General features: G+C 44.6%; 2 protein-coding genes across 5 annotated transcripts in view; one reads left to right on the forward strand and one right to left on the reverse strand.

Moving 5' to 3' along the window:
• Positions 1-20856, forward strand: part of LOC147029311 (uncharacterized) — a 55937-nt gene extending 35081 nt beyond the window's left edge. For 2 of the 3 annotated variants that reach the window (XM_085872271.1, XM_085872272.1), the window contains 2 exons: positions 20268-20326; positions 20431-20856. The gene's annotated coding sequence lies outside the window, so the exon portion shown is untranslated. Of the gene's footprint in view, positions 1-13403; positions 15168-20267; positions 20327-20430 lie in introns of those variants that run through there. The other variant, XM_085872273.1, reaches the window with a different exon arrangement.
• Positions 1-22282, reverse strand: part of LOC147029312 (integrin beta-6-like) — a 137987-nt gene that overhangs the window by 24669 nt on the left and 91036 nt on the right. For both annotated transcript variants that reach the window (XM_085872270.1, XM_085872269.1), the window contains 2 exons: positions 21136-21565; positions 15162-15381 (listed from right to left, as the gene is read on the reverse strand). In XM_085872270.1, coding sequence (XP_085728396.1) covers positions 15162-15381; positions 21136-21565 — 650 coding nt within the window. The remainder of the gene's footprint in view (positions 1-15161; positions 15382-21135; positions 21566-22282) is intronic.

A 22282-nucleotide genomic window follows, 5' to 3' on the forward strand; every position in this document is an offset into this window, starting at 1 on the left:
ATATAACACCAGGGGGTTGACTCAGCCTGCCATCCTTCCGAGGTCGGCGAAATGAGTACCAGTTGTACTGGGCCCGGTGTATGCCCCGGTTAGAATAGGTATACCATATCCCTGTGTCGTAAGAGGCGACCAGGGTTGCGTCAGGAAGGGCATCTGGCGTAAAAACCTATGCCAAATCATTATGCGGACAATAAAACGGATTTCCATATCGGATCGGTCGAGGCCCGGGTTACCAACGACCGTCACCGGTACCGGTGGTCAGCAGGGTACCAGTGGAAATTGTGTTACTGCTGGGCAAAGGAGAAGGAGAAGGAGACGGGGAAGGCGAGTCTGGAGGCAGTGGGAGAGGGGGAAGGGTAGAAGTGTGGAGGTGAGAGTTGGAACTCTGAATGTTGGGACGATGACTGGCAAAGGGCGAAAGTTGGCTGATATGATGGAGAGAAGAAAGGTGGACATACTGTGTGTACAAGAGACCAAGTGGATGGGGAGTAAGGCGAGGAGCATTGGAGGTGGTTTCAAACTGTTCTACCATGGTGTGGATGGGAGGAGAAATGTCGGGGTAATCCTGAAGGAGGATTATGTCAAGAGGGTATTGGAGGTGAGGAGAGTGTCGGACCGAGTGATGAGTGTGAAGTTGGAAATTGAAGGAGTGATGATGAATGTCATCGGTGCATATGCCCCACATATGGAGTGTGAGATGGAATATAAAGAAGATTTCTGGAGTGAGTTAGATGAAGTGGTGGAGAGTGTATCCAAGGATGAAAGAGTGGTGATTGGAGCAGATTTCAATTGGCATGTTGGGAAAGGGAATAAAGAGGATGAGGAGGTGATGGGTAGGTACGGTGTCAACGAGAGGAATGTGGAAGGGCAAATGGTGGTAGAGTTTGCAAAAAGAATGGAAATGGCAGTGGTAAACATGTATTTCAAGAAGGAGGAACACAGGGTGACATACAAGAGTGGAGGAAAGTGCACACAGGTGGATTACATCTTAAGCAGAAGATGCAACCTGAAAGAGATTAGAGACTGTAAGGTGGTAGTAGGGGAGAGTGCAGCTCGACAACATCGATTGGTGGTCTGTAGGATGACTTTAGAGGTGAGGTTGAGGAAGAGAGTGAGGGCTGAACCAAGGACCAGATGGGTGAAGCTGAAGGAGGAAGAATGTTGCGTGAAATTTAGGGAGGAGGTGAGACAGGCATTGGATAGTGGTAAAAAGGTGTGGGATGATTGGGCAACTACAGCAGAAGTTGTGAGGGAGATAGCTCGGAAGGTACTTGGTGTGACATCTGGACAGAGGAAGGAAGATAAGGAGACTTGGTGGTGGAATGAGGAAGTACAGGAAAGTATAAGGAAGAAGCGGTTGGTGAAAAAGAAGTGGGATAGCCAGAGAGATGAAGAAAGTAGGCAGGAGTACAAGGAGTGGCAGCGCAAGGCAAAGAGAGAGGTGGCAAAGGCCAAGGAAAAGGCATATAACGAGCTGTATGAGAAGTTGGATACAAATGAAGGGGAAAAGGATTTGTACCGATTGGCAAGACAGAGGGACCGAGCTGGGAAGGATGTGCTGCAGGTTCGGGTGATAAAGGATGCAAATGGAAATGTGCTGACAAGTGAGGAGAGTGTGTTGAGAAGGTGGATGGAGTACTTTGAGGAGCTGATGAATGAAGAAAATGAGAGAGAGAGAAGGTTGAAAGAGGTGGAGATAGTGAATCAGGAAGTGGGGTGTATCAGTAAGGATGAAGTGAGGACTGCTATGAAGAGGATGAAAAGTGGAAAGGCGGTTGGCCCAGATGGTATACCAGTGGAGGCATGGAAGTGTTTAGGAGAGATGGCAGTGGGGTTGTTAACCAGATTGTTTAATAAAGTCTTGGAAAGTGAGAGGATGACGGAGGAGTGGAGATTAAGTGTACTGGTTCCGATTTTCAAGAATAAGGGTGATGTGCAGAGCTGTGGAAATTACAGAGGCATAAAGTTGTTAAGCCACACCATGAAGTTGTGGGAAAGAGTCGTGGAAGCTAGGTTGAGAGGAGAGGTGACGATCTGTGAGCAGCAATATGGGTTTATGCCAGGAAAGAGCACCACTGATGCGATGTTTGCTTTGAGAATGTTGATGGAGAAGTATAGGGAAGGCCAGAAAGAGTTACATTGTGTGTTTGTGGATTTAGAGAAAGCTTATGATAGGGTGCCAAGAGAGGAGTTGTGGCATTGCATGAGGAAGTCGGGAGTGGTGGAGAAGTATGTGAGGATCGTGCAGGATATGTATGAGGACAGTGTGACAGCGGTGAGGTGTGCGGTAGGAATGACGGACCGGTTTAAGGTTAAAGTGGGATTGCACCAAGGATCGACTCTGAGCCCTTTCCTGTTTGCAATGGTGATGGACAGGTTGACGGACGAGATCAGACTGGAGTCTCCATGGACTATGATGTTCGCGGATGACATCATGATCTGTAGGGAGAGTAGGGAGCAGGCTGAGGCGAGCCTTGAGAGGTGGAGGTACGCACTGGAGAGAAGGGGAATGATAGTCAGTCGGAGTAAGATGGAGTACATGTGCGTAAATGAGAGGGAGGGTGGTGGTATGGTGCGGTTGCAAGGAGTTGAGGTGGGGAAGGTGGATGGGTTTAAATGACCTGGGATCAACTGTCCAAAGTAACAGAGTGTGGTAGAGAAGTGAAAAAGAGAGTGCAGGCAGGATGGAGTGGGTGGAGAAGAGTTGCAGGAGTGATTTGTGACAGAAGGGTAGCTGCAAGAGTGAAGGGGAAAGTATATAAGACGGTAGTGAGACCAGCTATGTTGTATGGGTTGGAGGGGGTGCCGCTGACAAAAAGACAGGAAGCAGAGCTGGAGCTGGCAGAGTTAAAGATGCTGTGATTCTCGTTGGGAGTGACGAGGATGGACAGGATAAGGAATGAGTATATTAGAGGGACAGCGCAGGTCGGATGGTTTGGAGACAAAGTGAGAGAGGCGAGATTGAGATGGTTTGGACATGTGCACAGGAGAGAAGCGGGGTATATCGGGAGAAGGATGCTGAGGATGGAGCCGCCAGGTAGGAGGAGAAGAGGAGGGCCAAAAAAGAGGTTTATGGATGCGGTGAGGGCGGACATGCGGGTGGTTGAAGTGTCAATGGAAGATGTGGAGGATAGAGTGAAATGGAGACGGATGATCCACCATGGCGACCCCTAACAGGAGCAGCCAAAAGAAGAAGAAGAGTAACATGATAACACTGTCCATAACTAACCAAACTACAGAGTTCATCGAACATCTTACCCCACGCTGGCTCGAGAAACAAGGACATGGGCGGGGTCTACGAACGAGAAACAAGGACATGGGCAGGGTCTAGGAACGAGAAACAAGGACATGGGCAGGGTCTAGGAACGAGAAACAAGGACATGGGTGGGGTCTAGGAACGAGAAACAAGGACATGGGTGGGGTCTCGGAACGAGAAACAAGGACATGGGCGGGGTCTAGGAACGAGAAACAAGGACATGGGCGGGGCCGAGGAACGAGAAACAAGGACATGGGCGGGGTCTAGGAACGAGAAACAAGGACATGGGTGGGGTCTAGGAACGAGAAACAAGGACATGGGTGGGGTCTCGGAACGAGAAACAAGGACATGGGCGGGGTATAGGAACGAGAAACAAGGACATGGGCGGGGCCGAGGAACGAGAAACAAGGACATGGGCGGGGTCTAGGAACGAGAAACAAGGACATGGGCGGGGTCTAGGAACGAGAAACAAGGACATGGGTGGGGTCTAGGAACGAGAAACAGGGACATGGGTGGGGTCCACGAACAGAAACAAGGACATGGGCGAGGTCTCGAAACGAGAAACAAGGACATGGGTGGGGTCTAGGAACGAGAAACAAGGACATGGGCGGGGTCTAGGAACGAGAAACAAGGACATGGGTGGGGTCTATGAACGAGAAACAAGGACATCGTCGGAGTCTAGAAATGACAAATCTGATTGGTCGATATGACGTAAAATGCCATAATGTTTTGTCCAAGTACTGCTAAACTGAAGGGGTTTAAACAGGGGGTGTCAAAATGGCAAGCTGTGTTCTACATTGTTCAAGTGTATAAATCAATTTTAATAAAATAAAGATTTTAAAGGTTGCAAAAAAAAAACAACTTCACCGTCATTGATGCAGCGTCTTTTACGCCACCTTATTGAACAAGTTACATTAGTTATTTGTGTTGTTTATAATGTCCTTAAAAACATTACGCTTCCTGTTTGGAATGATTGTCAATTTTGTTTGATTGCCAGACAGGTAGACAGAGAAAAAATTATCTCAATCCTCTCTGCGCATGTGTGATCAGGACGAATTCAGAGCCAATGCACTGCCACGGGTTCATTTTCCGATTCATGCTCAAAATATAACATTCATTTGAAATCAAGTTGTTCCTCAATCGTAAACTGACGTTTGCACACAGGAGAGAGACAGACAGACAAAACGAACCGATTGGTTAACTCCAGGTTTTGTTTCACGTGCGTAGGGTAACGACAATCATCAAGCAAGGCAGCAGATGCTGATGGAATCACACCTGAAGTTTAGAAGTACCTCACTGTGTATCGTTAACAACCTTGTGCAGTGACTAACTAGGCTTTTCCAACTTATCTTTAGCCAGGAATATTGACCACAAGACTTTAAACATGCTTCCATTGCCCACTTTTATACGACTATACGATATATAATTATTCTGCCATGTCACCGCTGTACGATAGTCCTTACTGTACTCATACTATCCTCATCGACAGGCTGATAACACGCGTTACCGATGCAGGTATAATTCTCGAAAGCCGGTGTGGTTTTCCTGTTGGGTTTATGACCTCAAGGCATGGTTGATACGATCTTCACAGCTCAGGAGGTACAGGAAAAGCGTCAAGCAGCACAGGAATCTATGTGGACCTTAAAAAGGCATTTGACTCTGTGAGCAAGAAGGGCTTTATGGGGGAAAAAATGTTGAAAATAATCGGTTGCCCTGACGTGTGTGAGAACATCATCCGCTGCTTCCATCATGACAGCTCAGGTCCTGATGCAGAAGATACATCAGATTTCAATGTCATTAGAAGGACCAAGCACTCAAGCAGGGATGTATGATTGGCACCCACTCTCTTAGGTACATTTTTATCTACGATGCTACACATCGCCTCTATCCGGACCAATGGTGGGGTCTCGGAACCAATGGTGGGGTCTAAAGGAAAGATGACCCATTATGCTGAACCGATGATGATATAGATCTGATATATAAAGCTCATTATAACCAGATTGACTGACTGACTCATTGACTGGTATTATATTATATTAAAGTTCGGTACCCTCTGGGTGACCTTACCTAGAAAGCTGAAATTTCGTATGCCGACGGACATTGAAGCTGATACACCAGGAAAAAAAAAATCACAGAACTGTTGGAAAGCATCCATAAATGAAAATAAATAAATGAAAAAAATGCAGGTGAGCGACCCGAGTCGATGAGGAAGCACGGTAATTTGGCGTGCCGATGGATATCGAAGCCGATACACCGGGAAAAAAAATCACAGAACCGGCGGAAAGCGTCCAGAAATGAAAAAAAAATTAAAATAACTCACAAAAGGTTACTTTCTCTCACGTACCGTGTTATCTCATCCCACCTGTGACTTGATAAATCCTATTCACCCAGGTACACTGTATCCTCCAGGGAGGTGGTTGCAGTCAAGCAGCTTGCTTCTCATTATGGAAAGCTGTGACTGAGGCTTCCTTTCATTCCGTAAGGTTTGCAACAAGTGTGTGTTCATTTTCAGGCAAGCCAGAAAATGACATCTTACAAATCTCAAGGCCCGACTCTCCAATCAGTCTGCTTCCTCCGAGTCAGGGTAGTGCATTATCAAGTCTGTCTCTGGTGTTTGATCCCCCTCCGTCCTGTCCCTCACCTCAAATGGCAGGATGCTAACTCATCCCGAGATAAGGTGGAGCATCTAAACTTTTTCTATGCCTCCAAATTTTGTGTACTGAAACTATCCCGTTCTGTCCCTATCTTACCCCGACACACCCACTGTCTTCTGGACTCTGGGTCCTAAACACTGAATAAGGTAGAGAGAGTTTTGGTCGGACATGATCCTGCCTCGGTGATGGTATCTGACATCAGTGCCAATGTTCACAAACAATGCTCTGCTGTTCTTGCTTCCCATCTATTTGCCCCATTCAGTCTGCCCTTCTCTCTGACCGCATCCCTTCTGCATGGAATCAAAGTGTTATACACATACATAGGCTGGCAGAATGTCAAAGAGGTAAGCACACTCACCTACAAGCTGTCTCGCCTGGGCTTCAATGTCGACCCAGCTATAAACTCATTCTGGTGTTTCACAGGTAGGGTGATTCATCAATGTGTGAGATCCACAGGTAGGGTGATTCATCAATGTGTGAGATTCACAGGTAGGGTGATTCATCAATGTGTGAGATTCACAGGTAGGGTGATTCATCAATGTGTGAGATTCACAGGTAGGGTGATTCATCAATGTGTGAGATTCACAGGTAGGGTGATTCATCAATGTGTGAGATTCACAGGTAGTGTGATTCATCAATGTGTGAGATTCACAGGTAGTGTGATTCATCAATGTGTGAGATCCACAGGTAGGGTGATTCATCAATATGTGAGATTCACAGGTAGGGTGATTCATCAATGTGTGAGATTCACAGGTAGGGTGATTCATCACTGAGTGAGATCCACAGGTCGGGTGATTCATCAATGTGTGAGATCCACAGGCAGGGTGATTCATCAATGTGTGAGATTCACAGGTAGGGTGATTCATCACTGAGTGAGATCCACAGGTAGGGTGATTCATCAATGTGTGAGATCCACAGGTAGGGTGATTTATCAATGTGTGAGATCCACAGGTAGGGTGATTCATCAATGTGTGAGATTCACAGGTAGGGTGATTCATCAATGTGTGAGATTCACAGGTAGGGTGATTCATCAATGTGTGAGATCCACAGGTAGGGTGATTCATCAATGTGTGAGATCCACAGGTAGGGTGATTCATCAATGTGTGAGATTCACAGGTAGGGTGATTCATCACTGAGTGAGATCCACAGGTAGGGTGATTCATCAATGTGTGAGATCCACAGGTAGGGTGATTTATCAATGTGTGAGATCCACAGGTAGGGTGATTCATCAATGTGTGAGATTCACAGGTAGGGTGATTCATCAATGTGTGAGATCCACAGGTAGGGTGATTCATCAATGTGTGAGATCCACAGGTAGGGTGATTCATCAATGTGTGAGATCCACAGGTAGGGTGATTTATCAATGTGTGAGATCCACAGGTAGGGTGATTCATCAATGTGTGAGATTCACAGGTAGGGTGATTCATCAATGTGTGAGATCCACAGGTAGGGTGATTTATCCATCGAATGGACGTTAACCTGGGAATCCCATCTCTTGGCATTAGTTGATGGATGTTGGAGATACTACAATATATTTTGCGAAGAGGAGGTGAGCTATTGCCGGCACTATGAACAAATGACAAATTCCTGCCCTAAATACTGCTGGGAAGGCAATGGCAAACCACCAAGTATAATCCTTGCTTTGGTAGCACTGATGTTCTGCAACAGACTATAGTGCCTCAGACTCAGACATTATAATTACTAAAAGCACCAACTCCCTCTGGGAGCAGCCAGGGAGGTCATGTTGTTATCTTTATTGAAGTATGTAATTCAAAATACCTCTCACTACATAATTCAAACACCTTACTGTACTGGAGAATGTGGGGACAGGAATATTCTACTGTAACTGGTGGGGATTTAAGCCTGCTGTTGGCTTAGCAGTTTGGGCAGCTGGCTTAGGATCCCAGAGTCTTGAGTTTGAGCCCCGTTGGTTGCTGAAGTAACACTAGGTGCGGTTGACTCAGCCCGTCATCCTTCCGAGGTTGGCTAAATGAGTACCACTGCACTGGTAGAGGAGCACAGCATCAGTGGCACAGGCACGCTTCCAAGAAATGACAGCGACCACACACAAGAACAGAACCGGTAGGGATTTTAATACCTTGTCCCATCTGGAGGCGGCGCTACACGATACATATTTATCAAAAAAAAACTTGTGAACCCCTTCCTTTCCCCCCTCACCCCCCAAAACCACCGACAAAGATAAAAACAACCCTGTCCACGAATTGGGGTGATGCTGATCCGATGCAGCAAGTCTGGATGTAATCGGCCCAGAACTGGAGACGTGGCGTGCCAAACAAACACAAATAAACGAACAAACACCGGTCCGTGAATTACAGTCAGGATACAAGATCGAGAGATGGAAGAGTGAGTGGACAAGAGGTAATGGTGCAATGAACTGACATTGGGACAGATGGCCACAATCGGACACAACAAGCAATGAAGCAACGAATGAACGAGTTTCCATGAAGCAAGAGTACTGTTTCACACCGGACTGGAGTCGCACACATTTCACATTTAAACACACACTCCTACCACTTCCTACTCCCACCACTTCCTTACATCCATTACAAAACACACACACACACACACACACACACACACACACACACACACACACGCAATGAGGCTGAAAACCTTGCTCGGCTTATAAATCCAAACTTGTTCCTTTAAATTAAAACACAAATAATGAAGACATACCTCACGAGCACATTCTGATTTCTGACGCCGACCGAGGAAGATTACAACCAGGTGTGTTGGAACCACAGACTATATTCTTGTTGGAGACCAGGTGAACAGAAGAAGAACTCCATGCGTCTCAATGTTGGTCGTTTGTGTTTTCCTTGTCATGAAGCATGTTGTTCTACATGTCTGAATGGGGTTTTTGTTCTGCGATCCAGTTTTCAATCGATGTGACTCAACTGAGATGCAGCGATTCGGAAACTGACACCACTCTGAGGCATTCCAACTCGTCACATCAACTTTCATCCTTTTTCCCATCCATGTAATGTCAATTTTAGGTTTTATTAGCAATTATTGTTTCCCTCATTCCTTTCCTTCCTCTCAATTTAATCTATATTCTAAACTTTGTGTTATACCCTCATACAGTCTGTTGGTGGGGTTTGAGTACTTGATTCACCCTTCCAAGGATTGTGAGACGCAGTACTGAGTCAGAATCACTCGAACTGAGTCAACGATCGCAAAACAATACGATAAGTCAATTCTACTATATTATATTTCTCTTTTCCAAAAAGGTTAATCTTCCTGAATGTTATAACCTCCTCCCATGTTCTGATGAGTGCGTAGTCGAGCGACACGCGTTGCCCGACATCATTCTCATAAATCCTCGGTTGCCAAGTCAAATGTATCCCTCTGTTGAAATCACATGCAACGTTTTGTTACCTCTGCCACCGGAGATAGACACTCGTTATGTTTTCACCAGAGTTTGTCTGTGACAAGGATATCTCGAAAAATTACAGACAGATTCGGAGGACACTTGGTGGACAACTTGGGTGTGTGACAAGGACGAATTGATTCGATTTTGGTGAAGATCTAGATCTGGATCTGGATCCAAGAATTACAAAAAAAAATTTCAGTGATTCTTCACCGTGAAGAGACATATATATCATACTATCTCAAAAAGTTGTGGTAGAGTTATGACAAAACTAGATGGATGAGTTGGGGAGGTGACGAGAACAAGTTAAGACCTTAGTTGAGGTCTGGATTCAGATCTGACCTGTCAGTGGGATACAAGATGTAAACGGATCAGCCTAGGGGAGGGATGTGCTCTACCGAGTGCCATTCCAATGAACTTACATATGGTCCTTTAAAACATTGGGTCATTAGAAAAATGAATGGTAAAGTGATACAAATGAACTCTGAAAAGCTACAGATTTTATGACATCCCTTTTGACACTCAGCATTAAGTCTGTCTGTCTGTCTGTCTCTCTGTCTCTGTCTCTCTCTTCCCTATAAAATCATGGTCAGTAGCTCACGGAGCATGTTCGTACTTTTGGCTCAAGTCTTTTATGCAATGCCTGGTGCAGCCGAACATTAGACTTGAGCTCGCAGGAATTTGGAATTGGATCAAGGTACCAGTTATCACACGCCTGATCTTTGTTGAAACACTAACTTTTGCTCGCAGCTGGGACACCCGGCTTAATATCCATCTGAGGGATGCAATGCCCTGCCGGCAAGCAGCATTCTGTCGATGCCATAATCGATAGTGATTTTAAAAATATAACGATTGAAGTAGTTATAAAATACTCCTTCAAAGTAATCCTTCCTTGTATTTTCCTGTGATGAAACATTTATAAAGTGCAGAAGATTATACCCTATTGTTTCTGTTCTGTCCCTTTTTTGGCTTTTTTTTGCTCGATTATTTCTTCAACATTTTTTTTTCTCAGCAAACGCTTGTCCGATTGATACAACATTTTCAGGGTAGGAGTGACCCCTCATGGAGAATATTTAGTGATAAGTATAACATCATAGGTTGTGTGGCATGGCAGCCATCATGGATGAAACAAACAAAATAAAAAGATATCTCTGAAACCGCTGATCAGAAAAATTTGAAACTTAGCACATCACATGTACAACTGCCAATGGGGAATAAGGTCCTTTTAATGATGTAATAGGTGAAGTGGTAGAGCAGCCAAAACTGATTTACTTGATATCCTTGTCCGAAAAAAAATCTGAAACTTCATACACATAATCTATGACCAAATAGAAATGAAGTTATGAAATTTATGATGTCATCTGTCACGTGGTTTGGCAGCCATGTTTTAAATAATTTAAAAAATCTTCTCCAGAATCACTTTACAGATCAAAGTGAAACTGCACACAAATGAACGACTCATCATGCTGAATAAAGTTTGATAATTATGATGTCATAGTTCATATGGTCTGGCAGCCATCTTGGATTTACCTGAAAACCTTCAAAATCTTCTTCTACAGAACAAATGGACAAATTCAGAGGAAATGTCACAGACATGCTCCCTATGACTTGGGGATACTAGGGTGATAAAAAATAACTGATAGGTCATGTGGTTCGGCGGCCATATTGGATTGAAGAAAAATATTAAATAATGTTTTCTCTGGAACCGCTTCGCTTATCTGATAGAAGCAAGATTTACCAAATATCATCGAACACCATTGCTACATACAGTGGGAAAATGATGACGTCATAGGTCACGTGGTGTTACAGCTATACTGGATAGATAAATGAACCTTATCCTATCAAAACAAAACTTCACACACGTGATCCGCTATATCATGATGGGCAGAGTGCAAATTTTCAATGCCGTATGGTCACGTAGTTTGGCAGCCATGTTCATTTGAAAATTCGAACTTAAAAAACCATTTTCTCCAAAACGGCTGAAAGTATCGATGTGAAACACATCACATTATATGGAGCAAGGGGAGTGGATCATAACTGCAAAGTTTCAAATGGATCGCTACAGTGGTTTTGAAAATATTTTCTTTTTTCATATTTTCTGTGAAACCAATGTGGCTGCCAAGCCACGTGACTGATGACGTCATTGTTAAATAAAATATATCCAGCAAGGGTAGTGGATCATAAGTGCAAAGTCCAGTTTTGATAGGTTATTCGGTTTCAGATAAATAATTATTTTATCATTCTCAATAAATCGTATCTTGTGTGTGTGTGTGTATATATATATATATATATATATATATATATATATATATATATATATATATATATATATATATATATATATATACACGGCATTTTCTATCCATCTATCTATCTTTATTTGTTCCTGATAAACGGCCACATCTTTTAAGTTGCAGTCTCCAAACTCGAGGTACAAATACTTTGTGTGGGGGGTAACATAGGCTATGTGGCTGAGGCCTCACACGGGGGTGTTGGAGGCGGGGGGGGGGGTGGGGGAGGGTGGCAGAGGGTATTACAATTTGCTGAGACAATGGGGAAGCATGGTGATTTTGTGTGCCGACGGACATCGAAGCCGATACACCAGGAAAAAAAAAATCACAGAACGATCGGAAAGTATCTGTAAATGGAAATATAAAAAAAAAGAAAAAGATAAATGAAAATAAATAAATGAAAAATCAAATGCAGGTGAGCGACCCGAGACAATGGGGAAACACGGTTTGTATGCTTACACAATGCGTAAGCACACCCCACGAGTACTGTATCGAGCTGTTCGTGTCTGTGGGTGGGTGGGTCATAAGGTCCACCCATTCTGCAGGCCACGCCTTCCCTCCTCTCCGCAAACGTCACAAGCACCGCCTTTTAGCTCGGCCACACCTTTCCCTCCAGCCGCCCACAAATTGCGCCCATGTTTTTCTCTTCACAGAGCTCAGCATGTTTTAGAGGCATCGTGTACATTTGAAGACTGAACAACGCGTCTTGTCTCATAAAATGAAGGTACTGTTTTGAGGAAATGAAGGAACATTCGATGCCAACTCACACCAGGTAATGCATGTGTTTTTCCAACGATCACGGCAGCGGTCTAATATCCACCGCCCAGTGAAGGTACATTAATCGTCATATTATGTAGAGGAAAGAAAATCGTAATCTTTCACGAAAAATACTTTATGTTTTCGCCAGACTTTTAATAGTTTATAAACAAACTGATAGATACGTCATACGCATGTTGTGTGAAGTGAATGAACATTTACACCGGATTCGTCGTGACATACCTGCATCGTAATTAATTAGTCGGGAGGCTAATTGCCGAGAGCCTCATGTCAGAGTTTATGTACATTTTATAAACGAATACAATGCACTGAAATTGACCAAGGTACGCTTTCATTGCAACAAAAATCATCATGATTAATATCTGACATCTTCAATTAAAAACTGTCCTTTTGGCGGCGTTTTGGATGCACGGTATGCTGTCCAAGTCCACATGTCCGGGGGTGTGTCACGTCACCAAGTCACGAGCTAGCGCTTGTCAAGATAGCCAGCTGTTCCTGATCAACCGTTTTGAATGGAGTGTGAGCTTGAGTGCTTAAGCCACTTGGCGAGCTCTCTACAAGAAACGTGAAACTGAACACAAGCTGTTACACTTGGTAACTAACGGAAGGAGGGGAAGGGGAAGAGTTGGGGTGGGAGAAGGCAGGGTAAGGGGTGGGGTTGGAGGAGGCAGGGTAAGGGGTGGGAGGAGGAAGGGATGGGGTGGAGGAGGCAGGTGATGACAAATATATGATCAGTCACGTGGTTTGGGGGGTATATTGGATTGAAGGGAAAAATTAAATGTTTTCTCTGGATGAAGAGGACGTTGTGGGTCAGGTGTCCGATCGAAGCGGGTTTGTATCAAAGCGGAGCGGCATGGTATCGGTCATAACTGCTCGCAGGTATAAAAGCATAGCACCTCTATTTATTATTATTGTTATTATTAATATTAATATTTCTTCTTGTTATTCAATAATTCCCAAAATATTAGACATTGCTTTTGAGTAGTATTTTGCTTTCTGATGACCACACCAACACACAATGCCTCTTCTCACAGCTGTGACCGCTGGATTGTATGGGGGTGTGACTGCTTGCATCAGACAATTTTCATCAACCCTTCAGTGCTCCTTCTCTTCTTCATCATCTTCCTTTCTGTGCTGTACATGGCTGCAGGTAGCATTATTTGCTGGGGGCGCAGCAGTGCCACTGATGCAGTACCCCCTATAGGCCAGGGCAGGAATTTGTAATTTGGCCAGGGTGCCGGACATAGCTCACCTACTCTTCACAAAGAACACCGTGGGATCTTTAACATCCACCATCTAATACCGGCAGACGGGATTCCCAATTTAACATCCATCTGAGGGATGGCACACACTGATGATTCAACCGGCCTGTGAAACACCAGGATGACAGTTTATTGCTGGGTTGGGATTCAAACCCAGGCTAGACAACTCAGGGCCGAGTGTGCACACAACTCAGCCATACTGTCAGTCTGACCCACCAGTAACAGCAAAGCAATATTGTATCAACTATTGGCTGCAATATATTAAAATATTAAACTAAAATATATTAAACTCAAAGGGCACTCAGTGGAGTGCATACCTCCGCCCCGTAATGCCTGATCCACGAAAACATATCTGGCCCAATACATTTTTGAAATATCGTGCGACATATCATTTTTGAGCCCCATCTCTCAATGGTGAAGAACCACTTTAAAAATTCTCGGAACTCGATCCGGGTTCGGACCTTCACCAAAATCGATCAATTAATCGTGGTCACACACCCAACATGTCCAACAAGTTTTATCCGAATCCGTCCGCAACTTTTTGAGATATCTTGTTATATATTGGTTTGGCCCGATCTCTCAATGGTGAAGAATCACTTAAAACAATTCACAGATCTGGATTCGGATCTTAATCAAAATCTAATCATTTCGTCGGTGTCACATACACGAGCTCTCCACAAAATTTTGTCAAAATCTGGCTCAAACTTTTTGAGATAACCTGTTTACAAACAAACAAACAAACAAACAAACAAACAAACAAACAAGAAGAAGTCATGCAGTGCACGACACTTACAAAATCCGTAAAACAAATTTGACCTCAAAAATAATTGGTGGTTGAATTAAATGACCAAATATGCAAATCATCTTTAAATTTCAAGTGAATCGGATGAAAATTGACAATTTTAGAAATTTGGCCTTTGGTGACCTTTTGGCCAATGTTGACCTCAAAAATAATTAGTGGTTGAATTCAGTGACCTGAAAATCTTAGATTTTCACAAGTAACAGCCAGATAAACAGACAGGGGTGAAAACATCACCTCCTTCCACCTTCAGTGGTGAATGTAATAACGTGATCAACCAAATATGTATCTTTGGTAGTTTACACCTCTGTGAAGAATACCTGGTATAAATTTTTATTTAAAAGCTATTCAATATCCATTTGTGCATGCAGATTCTTATAATGTGGCCAAGTTAAAATGAATACCATTGATATTCCAATGGAATCGGGAAACACATTTCTGGGAATACCCTGTGGCACTGACCAGAAACTTTGTGAAAAAAAAGGGTAAAATGATGTGCTAAGTTTAATTTCATGGTTGAGGGGGCAAAACTTTTTGACCCCGTTTCGTCACACCCACATCTTCATGATGTATACAGAACTATAGGGTAGCTTATATCATGAATGTCACACACTCTTGGGAACTTTCAAATGGGGAAAAGGTGAAACAGAAGTCTAAAATAAGGTGGTTCGAGGGTGGGTCTCATGAGTGTTTGAGGTGGGTAGAACAGGTAGGGAATAGAAGGGCAGTACCGTTGTGCTGAGCAGGGATCATCGCAAGTAGGACATATCTCGCACTCCGAGCCAAATGCTCCCGATTTGCAAGAGCACTTGCCACACACACACTGCCCACGGGAGCTGCACAACGAGCCTCCGCTATCCAAGCAGCCCGTTATGTCAGTGCTGCAGTTGCAATTTTCACCGCTCCATCCAACATGACAGTGGCAAGTACCACAATCACAGTCTCCATGACCTGCCGAAGCACATTTCATCAGACAGTGTAACCAACTGAAAATACGAAGAACAGAAGTGTTAAAATCAGCATTGACCTGAGGGCAATGTGAAGCACCATTGAGTATCACGACACCTGGACCGATTTTGGACTGAAAAACATCTCCAGTCAACGTATTCTGAGATAAATGGATGAAATCAATGTGATTTTGATTGGGATATGCTAATTGATAACCTCAGTATAAAGTAAGGATAAGCAGACTGGACGATTCCGATTCGGTTTTGGGTGTTAACCCATTGCCAGATCAAGAGAGTAATTGATATTTTGAGACAGAATCGAAATAACGTTTAAAAAGCAATTACAAAAATCACTATCAACAACAACAACAACAACCACATTCAAGTCAACAGCAGGTGTCAATAAATTGTCGCCCAGCTGCAACTCTAATAACGCAAGTTATGCAACAACAACAAAAAAAATTACAAAAAACATTTTACAATTATTGTTAATTGTCAAACTCATCCTGCTAACCCACAAACTGGTTGCCATTTCCTACTCGGCCTGTATGGTTCATTCCTCTTCCCAATTGCAGGATGAGAATCACAATTAGATTAATAATATGGGAGACTGTCCTGCTCCAAATGCTGCAGATGCGAGGGTGCTTGTAATTTGGACATTTTGTGATCCGTTATACAATAATTACAGTAATTCAGTCTCCTTGCCAGGAACCTCAATGCGGGAGGAGGCCATTAGGCCCTTCAAGCTTGTACAATGGTTGCCAACATGTTATTGGAAAGCGAGTGGTGAAACTGATACGACAGTTGAATGTTTGCATCGTTTTGGAATCTCTTGCATTTATGGCATGTATTAGAGTGTTTTACATGGAACCACTTGAGACCAATTGGAAGTGGTAAAGAGATTTTTTTTCCCACACCAAAGCATCACCTCCAATCCGGAGGCCTCAGCACGGTGACTCCGTCAAACAAACAAAGATTACATGGTCAACATCAGTTAAATATCAAACAGAGCCACCTATCTCGATTTTGGTCTAATTTACCTTTTTTGAAGGTGCCTTTTTACACAAAAAAGGTTTTAAAAATCGAAGCATTTAAACAGCTTGGGATGGATGTACACCTTGACCCCATGGCCAAAGTACACAGCCCAGCAAGACTGTCCCGTTGGCACACACATACCGCTCAGCCCAAAGGCTGAAGCACATGGTCAAACAAACACGCATATCCTAACCCCGAAGGGCCAGAATGCGTGCTTTCTGGTTGAATGGTTTGCATTAGCGGGAACAATCATCTGGGTGGCAGACGGACGGTTGTTCTTTGCGGTTTATGTGGTTTTACCATGTCAGGCAATCCATGGCGATGCTCACCAAAACAGCCAGGTGTGATGTATGTATATGTATATGTGTGTGTATATATATATATATATATATATGTATATATATATATATATATATATATATATATATATATATATATATATATATATATATATATATACATACATACATATACATATATATATATACACATACACACACACACACACACACACACACACACACACACACACACACACACACACACACACACACACACACACACACACACACACACACACACACACACTTAAGGCGGTTGTGATTATCAATTGTTCAGGAAGAGTCCACAGCCAGCGAACAATTCATATTAAGCTCTTCTCCACTAATTAGAAACAAATAAGAAAGAGTAGACTTGGCCTCAGGTGAGATTTCATTTGTGGTTTACGAACTTCCACCAGCAACACCATCATATGGCAGCCATTTTGTATCCGGTTTGCAGCTCTTTTCTGGCCACGTGCCAAAGTTTGGAATTTTTTAGGGTGACGGCTTAAAAGCCATGCCATCATCACGGGAATTTTGCTGTTTCTTACACCACAGCCAGTGTGATCTAGTATTATGTATGGATGAACGTGAGCAGTGATGTGAGAAATCCCTTTCTCATGCACTTTTGGGGGACGGAGCACTGTGTTGCTGTCCCTTCATTTCCAAGTTACCTGTGTGGTGTACAGGTACTGTGCTGGCATGGTGGTCATGTGCTTTGTGGACGAGCAGGTGTTGATTGTGTTCCGGTATGTATGACGTCGTGTGGCGGTAACCGTGCATCTTGTGGGGGTATATGCGTGCGATGTCATTGGTGGCTGCTTACCTTGCTATTGTATCTACTTTCCACCATGCCATATTCTTGCGACATAGAAAGCCAACTCGTGCTCATCTTTCTTATTTTCTGTAGATTCATTACATTACCTCTTGCTTCTCGCACAGAGATTTCGGCCATTGCTCTTCCTCGTGTGTACCCAGAAGCTTTGTTACTCTTTGCTGATTGGGAAATAATTCGATGTTCATCTGATAAATGGAACATGCCTCTGTTTTCTTCGCACCTCTCCTTCAATTTATTTCCCTCTGCTCTGTCGGCCCTCCAACATTCCCCAGCAACTCCAGTACGGTATGCGTTCGTCCAGCAACCCCTTCATGTTTAAACTTCAAAAATGTTTGTTGGACCGCACACCTCAACTCTTCTTGTCCTCTTTTCTCCCATGTGTGGAACTGCCTTCTTGTGAGGCCCTTCCTTCCCACTCTTCCACTGACGGATTCAAGCAGGTAGTGCACGACCATCTCATGTCCTTCGCCATCCTTCCTCCCAATATTTCATTCTCACACAATTAACTCTACCTATCCCAACAGGTTACTGTGTTTCCTTCCTTCCTTCTCTCTTCTTCTTTCCTGTTCATTCAATCCTTTACTTATTGTGTCCAACCAACTGCTGCACTTCTACCCCACTGTCGAGTTTCTTGCCTTTCGACCTTCCATCGCCTTTGTCTTCCATGATCCTCAATTCGGTGAAGAAACAAAAATGCTTTTCTTCGTCAATGGTAATACGTGATAGAAGATAGATTTAAATAGGGAGAATCTCCATAAAACGTCCACTCGAACAGTGTGCTCGAGTAGCTCGTGTGTTCGGAAGGTCAACTGCTCAAGTACTGCAGTATCAGAAGCAAGCTTGCGGCACACCACAGCAGGAAGTCAACAGAAGGAAATGATTATTTTTCTTTCTCTCTTTTGATGTGATTCACCGGCTTCAGCAACTGAAATTTTGTGGTTCGCACCTAACATATTAGAACGAGAAGGTGGTAGATTCCGATAAATCTCCACGTGCTGTATGATTCGTTACTTCTGTGAAAGGTTCAGGATTTCTCAATGTAAATATGCTCACAGTAAGCCAGGATGTTTGATTTCTTCATAGCCTAAAGCTTTTGCTGATGGTTCTTCCTGGCTAGTGTCTGTTAAGAACGGGCACGGTGGCTCACAAGGCATAAGAAAAGATATCGACACACTTGTCCATCGACTTCTCCTTCATCTGAAGCTGAATTAAGAGCTGTTATAGGACGAATGTACTTTTGTCCTTCTTCAGTTTCACCAATTGCTGCACTCTTCACAACACCATCACATGTCCATTAACTTTAGAACAGCCTTTAAACATGGCATTATTGTAAAAATAAATAAATAGATAAATGAAAAGTACATCAAATCAGCGCAAAGAACAGAATAAAAAAATAAAAACTGTTTTCACATCTTCTAATTTAATGGCAATTGGTGAAGAAATGCCGATATAATCGGAAATCTACACAGCGTGCCCACCCCCCAAACATTCCCCAACACCTCCAACACCCCCAACACCCCTCAACACCGCCCAACACTCCCCAACACCCCTCAACACTCCCCAACACTCCCCAACACCCTCAACACTCCCCAACACTCCCCAACGCCCCCAACACCGCCCAACACTCCCCAACACTCCCCAACACCCTCAACACTCCCCAACGCTCCCCAACGCCCCCCAACACCGCCCAACACTCCCCAACGCCCCCCAACACCGCCCAACACTCCCCAACACTCCCCAACACCCTCAACACCCCTCAACACTCCTCAACACCCCTCAACACTCCCCAACACCCCCAACACCCCTCAACACCGCCCAACACCGCTCAACACCTCTCAACACTCCCCAACACCCCTCAACACTCCCCAACACTCCCCAACACCGTCCAACACCCCCAACACCCCAACATTCCCCAACACCCCCAACACCCCTCAACACCGCCCAACACTCCCCAACACCCCTCAACACTCCCCAACACCCTCAACACTCCCCAACACCCTCAACACTCCCCAACACCCTCAACACTCCCCAACACCCCTCAACACCCCTCAACACTCCCCAACACCCCCAACACCCCCAACACCCCTCAACACCGCCCAACACCGCTCAACACCTCTCAACACTCCCCAACACCCTCAACACTCCCCAACACTTCTCAACACCCCCAACCCCGTCCAACACTCCCACCACTCCCCCACACTCCCCCACACCGCCCAACACCCCCCAACATTCCCCAACACCCCTCAACACCGCCCAACACTCCCCAACACCGCCCAACACCCCTCAACACTCCCCAACACCCCTCAACACTCCCCAACACTCCCCAACACCGCCCAACACTCCCCAACACCCCCAACACCGTCCAACACCCCCAACACCCCTCAACACCCCTCAACACCCCTCAACACTGTCCAACACTCCCAACAGTCCCCATCACCCCCAACACCCCCCAACACCCCCCAACACCCCTCAACACCCCCCAACACCCCCCAACACCGTCCAACACTCCCAACACCCCTCAACACTCCCCAACACTCCCCAACACCCCCCAACACTTCGTGTGTGTGTTCTTCCATTTTGGTGAAGAGGTTTCACCAAACGAACCCCTTCATGTTTAAACTTCAAACGATTTTGTTAACTGCACATCTCAAGTCTTTTGTTCCTCTTCTCCCCATATGTGGAACTGCCTTCCTCAAGCTGATCTATCCCACTCCTCCAATGAGGGCTTCAAGCATCTGGTGACCTCTTCAATCTAAGTAAACTGTGCTTCTCCTTCTTTAATATACCATTTATGCAAATCATCAAGTGTATAACTTCTCCAAAGAAATGCTTTTTGTTCATTCATTTGTTTCGTATGCAGCATGTGGCTGGTAGTCTGCATCATCGCTGGGGAACGCAGCAGTGCCGGCAATAGCTCGCCTACTCTTCGTGAAGGACATTGTGGGACCTTTCGCGTCTACCCACGAAAGCTGGCAGATAGGATGCCTGGCTTAATATCCATCTGTGGGATGGCACAAACGCACACATGGATGCTTCGCCCAAGCTGCGAAACACCAGGGTGACAGTTTAAATCTGGGAAGAGATTCGAACCCAGGCCCGACAGCTCAGAGTCGAGCGTGCATACCTCTCGGTAGGCCATCCTGACATGCCATGGTCTTTGTTCCTGAGCTTCCTCTCCTCTGTCATCCAATCTTTACAACCAATTGAAGTGTATTCATCCTTTATTCATTTGTTATTCCATGAAATCTGTTCTGAGCATCTTTTAAACCCATTAAACTGACGTGTTTCAGCAAGAGTTTATTCTATGTATCCCAGCGTGCAGTTGCGTCATAAATACCGAAACACACAAACGACTTCCTTGCTGTCCATGAGAAAGGTAGTCAATTAAAGGGGAAGACTGATGCCAAAGGCATCGATGCCCAAGCTTGAAGACAATAAGCTAACTGTTCTGCCTGGTAGTTTGGCATGCTTTAGGCAGAGTTACATTGTGGAATTTCAAGTGTACAGCAGTGACATTCTGAATCAAGATGACGTGCTGTTAACTGCACGCATCTGCAGAACTTACCAGAACATAAGTGGCCACCATGGTGAACGCAGGAGAAGTTGTCACACTCGCAGTGCTGCCCGTACACTCGGCCGTAATCACTGTCGTAGCAATTACATGAGCCGCACACGCATTCACCACGACCAGAACACTCCGCACCTTGCCCTTCATCAGGACGGCAGTTTGTCGAGTCTGCTTCGCTTTTCATCTCAGAACTGCACTCACATCGTGGTCCAAAATATCCCGGCACACAAGAACAGATTCCGCACACCCATGTTCCGTGGCCATTTGAGCAACGAGGACTCGCAGGTTCACTGTTCGACGCACACTCGCAGTTGCACACAGATGAAAGCTCAAGGTGTAGGGTGTCGTGTAATCCGACAGGTTTCAATGTAATCTGCTGTGGGGCATCGAGGCACTCCGTTAACTCAACGGTCACGTTGAAGGTCACCTGTAGGCGAGGGGTGAGGGAAATGGAATGGTGAGACACTGCACTATCACTATTTTAACACTTTCAATTTCTTGATTACTTCGGTAGGAATGACAGTGAGACCGACATCGGCACTCGGGAGAGCGCACACCTCCGCCAAGCTGAACAGTTTACATTTTGTATCCCACTCATAGGTTGGATCTGAATCCGGACCCGAATCAAAATCGAATCGACTTGTTCTTGTCACCTGCATAGTTTTATTTATTTATTTATTTATTTATTTATTTATTTATTTATTTATTTATTTTCGAGATGTCATGTTATATATGGTTGTTGACACTATCTCTCCAATGGTGAAGAATCACTTAAAAACATTTAAATATTCTCATATCCAGATCTGGATCTTCACCAAAACCGAATCGATTTGCTCCTGTTACGCACCCAATCTGTCCGCCAAGTTCTATCCGAAAGCACCCATAACTTCTTGAGATATCCTGCTCACAGACAGGCAAACGGACAGACAGGGGTGAAAACTTAACATCGGTCCACTTTCGCTGGTGCAGCTAATGAGTAGAGACAAAATGCTACAAAACAAGGACGCAGGGATTTGGAATTCGAGCCAGACACCAACACATAATGGCGAATCCTGTTAAAGCGTTCCCGTGAGCTGTTTAACATCCACATGGGTATGCTGGCAGAGTGGATGGACATATCTTACGACGGTCCTCTGTGTGAGGC

Source organism: Eptatretus burgeri, chromosome 3 (assembly GCF_056783735.1).
Source record: "Eptatretus burgeri isolate ZD-2024b chromosome 3, Ebu_testis_v1, whole genome shotgun sequence".
Lineage (NCBI taxonomy): Eukaryota > Metazoa > Chordata > Myxini > Myxiniformes > Myxinidae > Eptatretus > Eptatretus burgeri.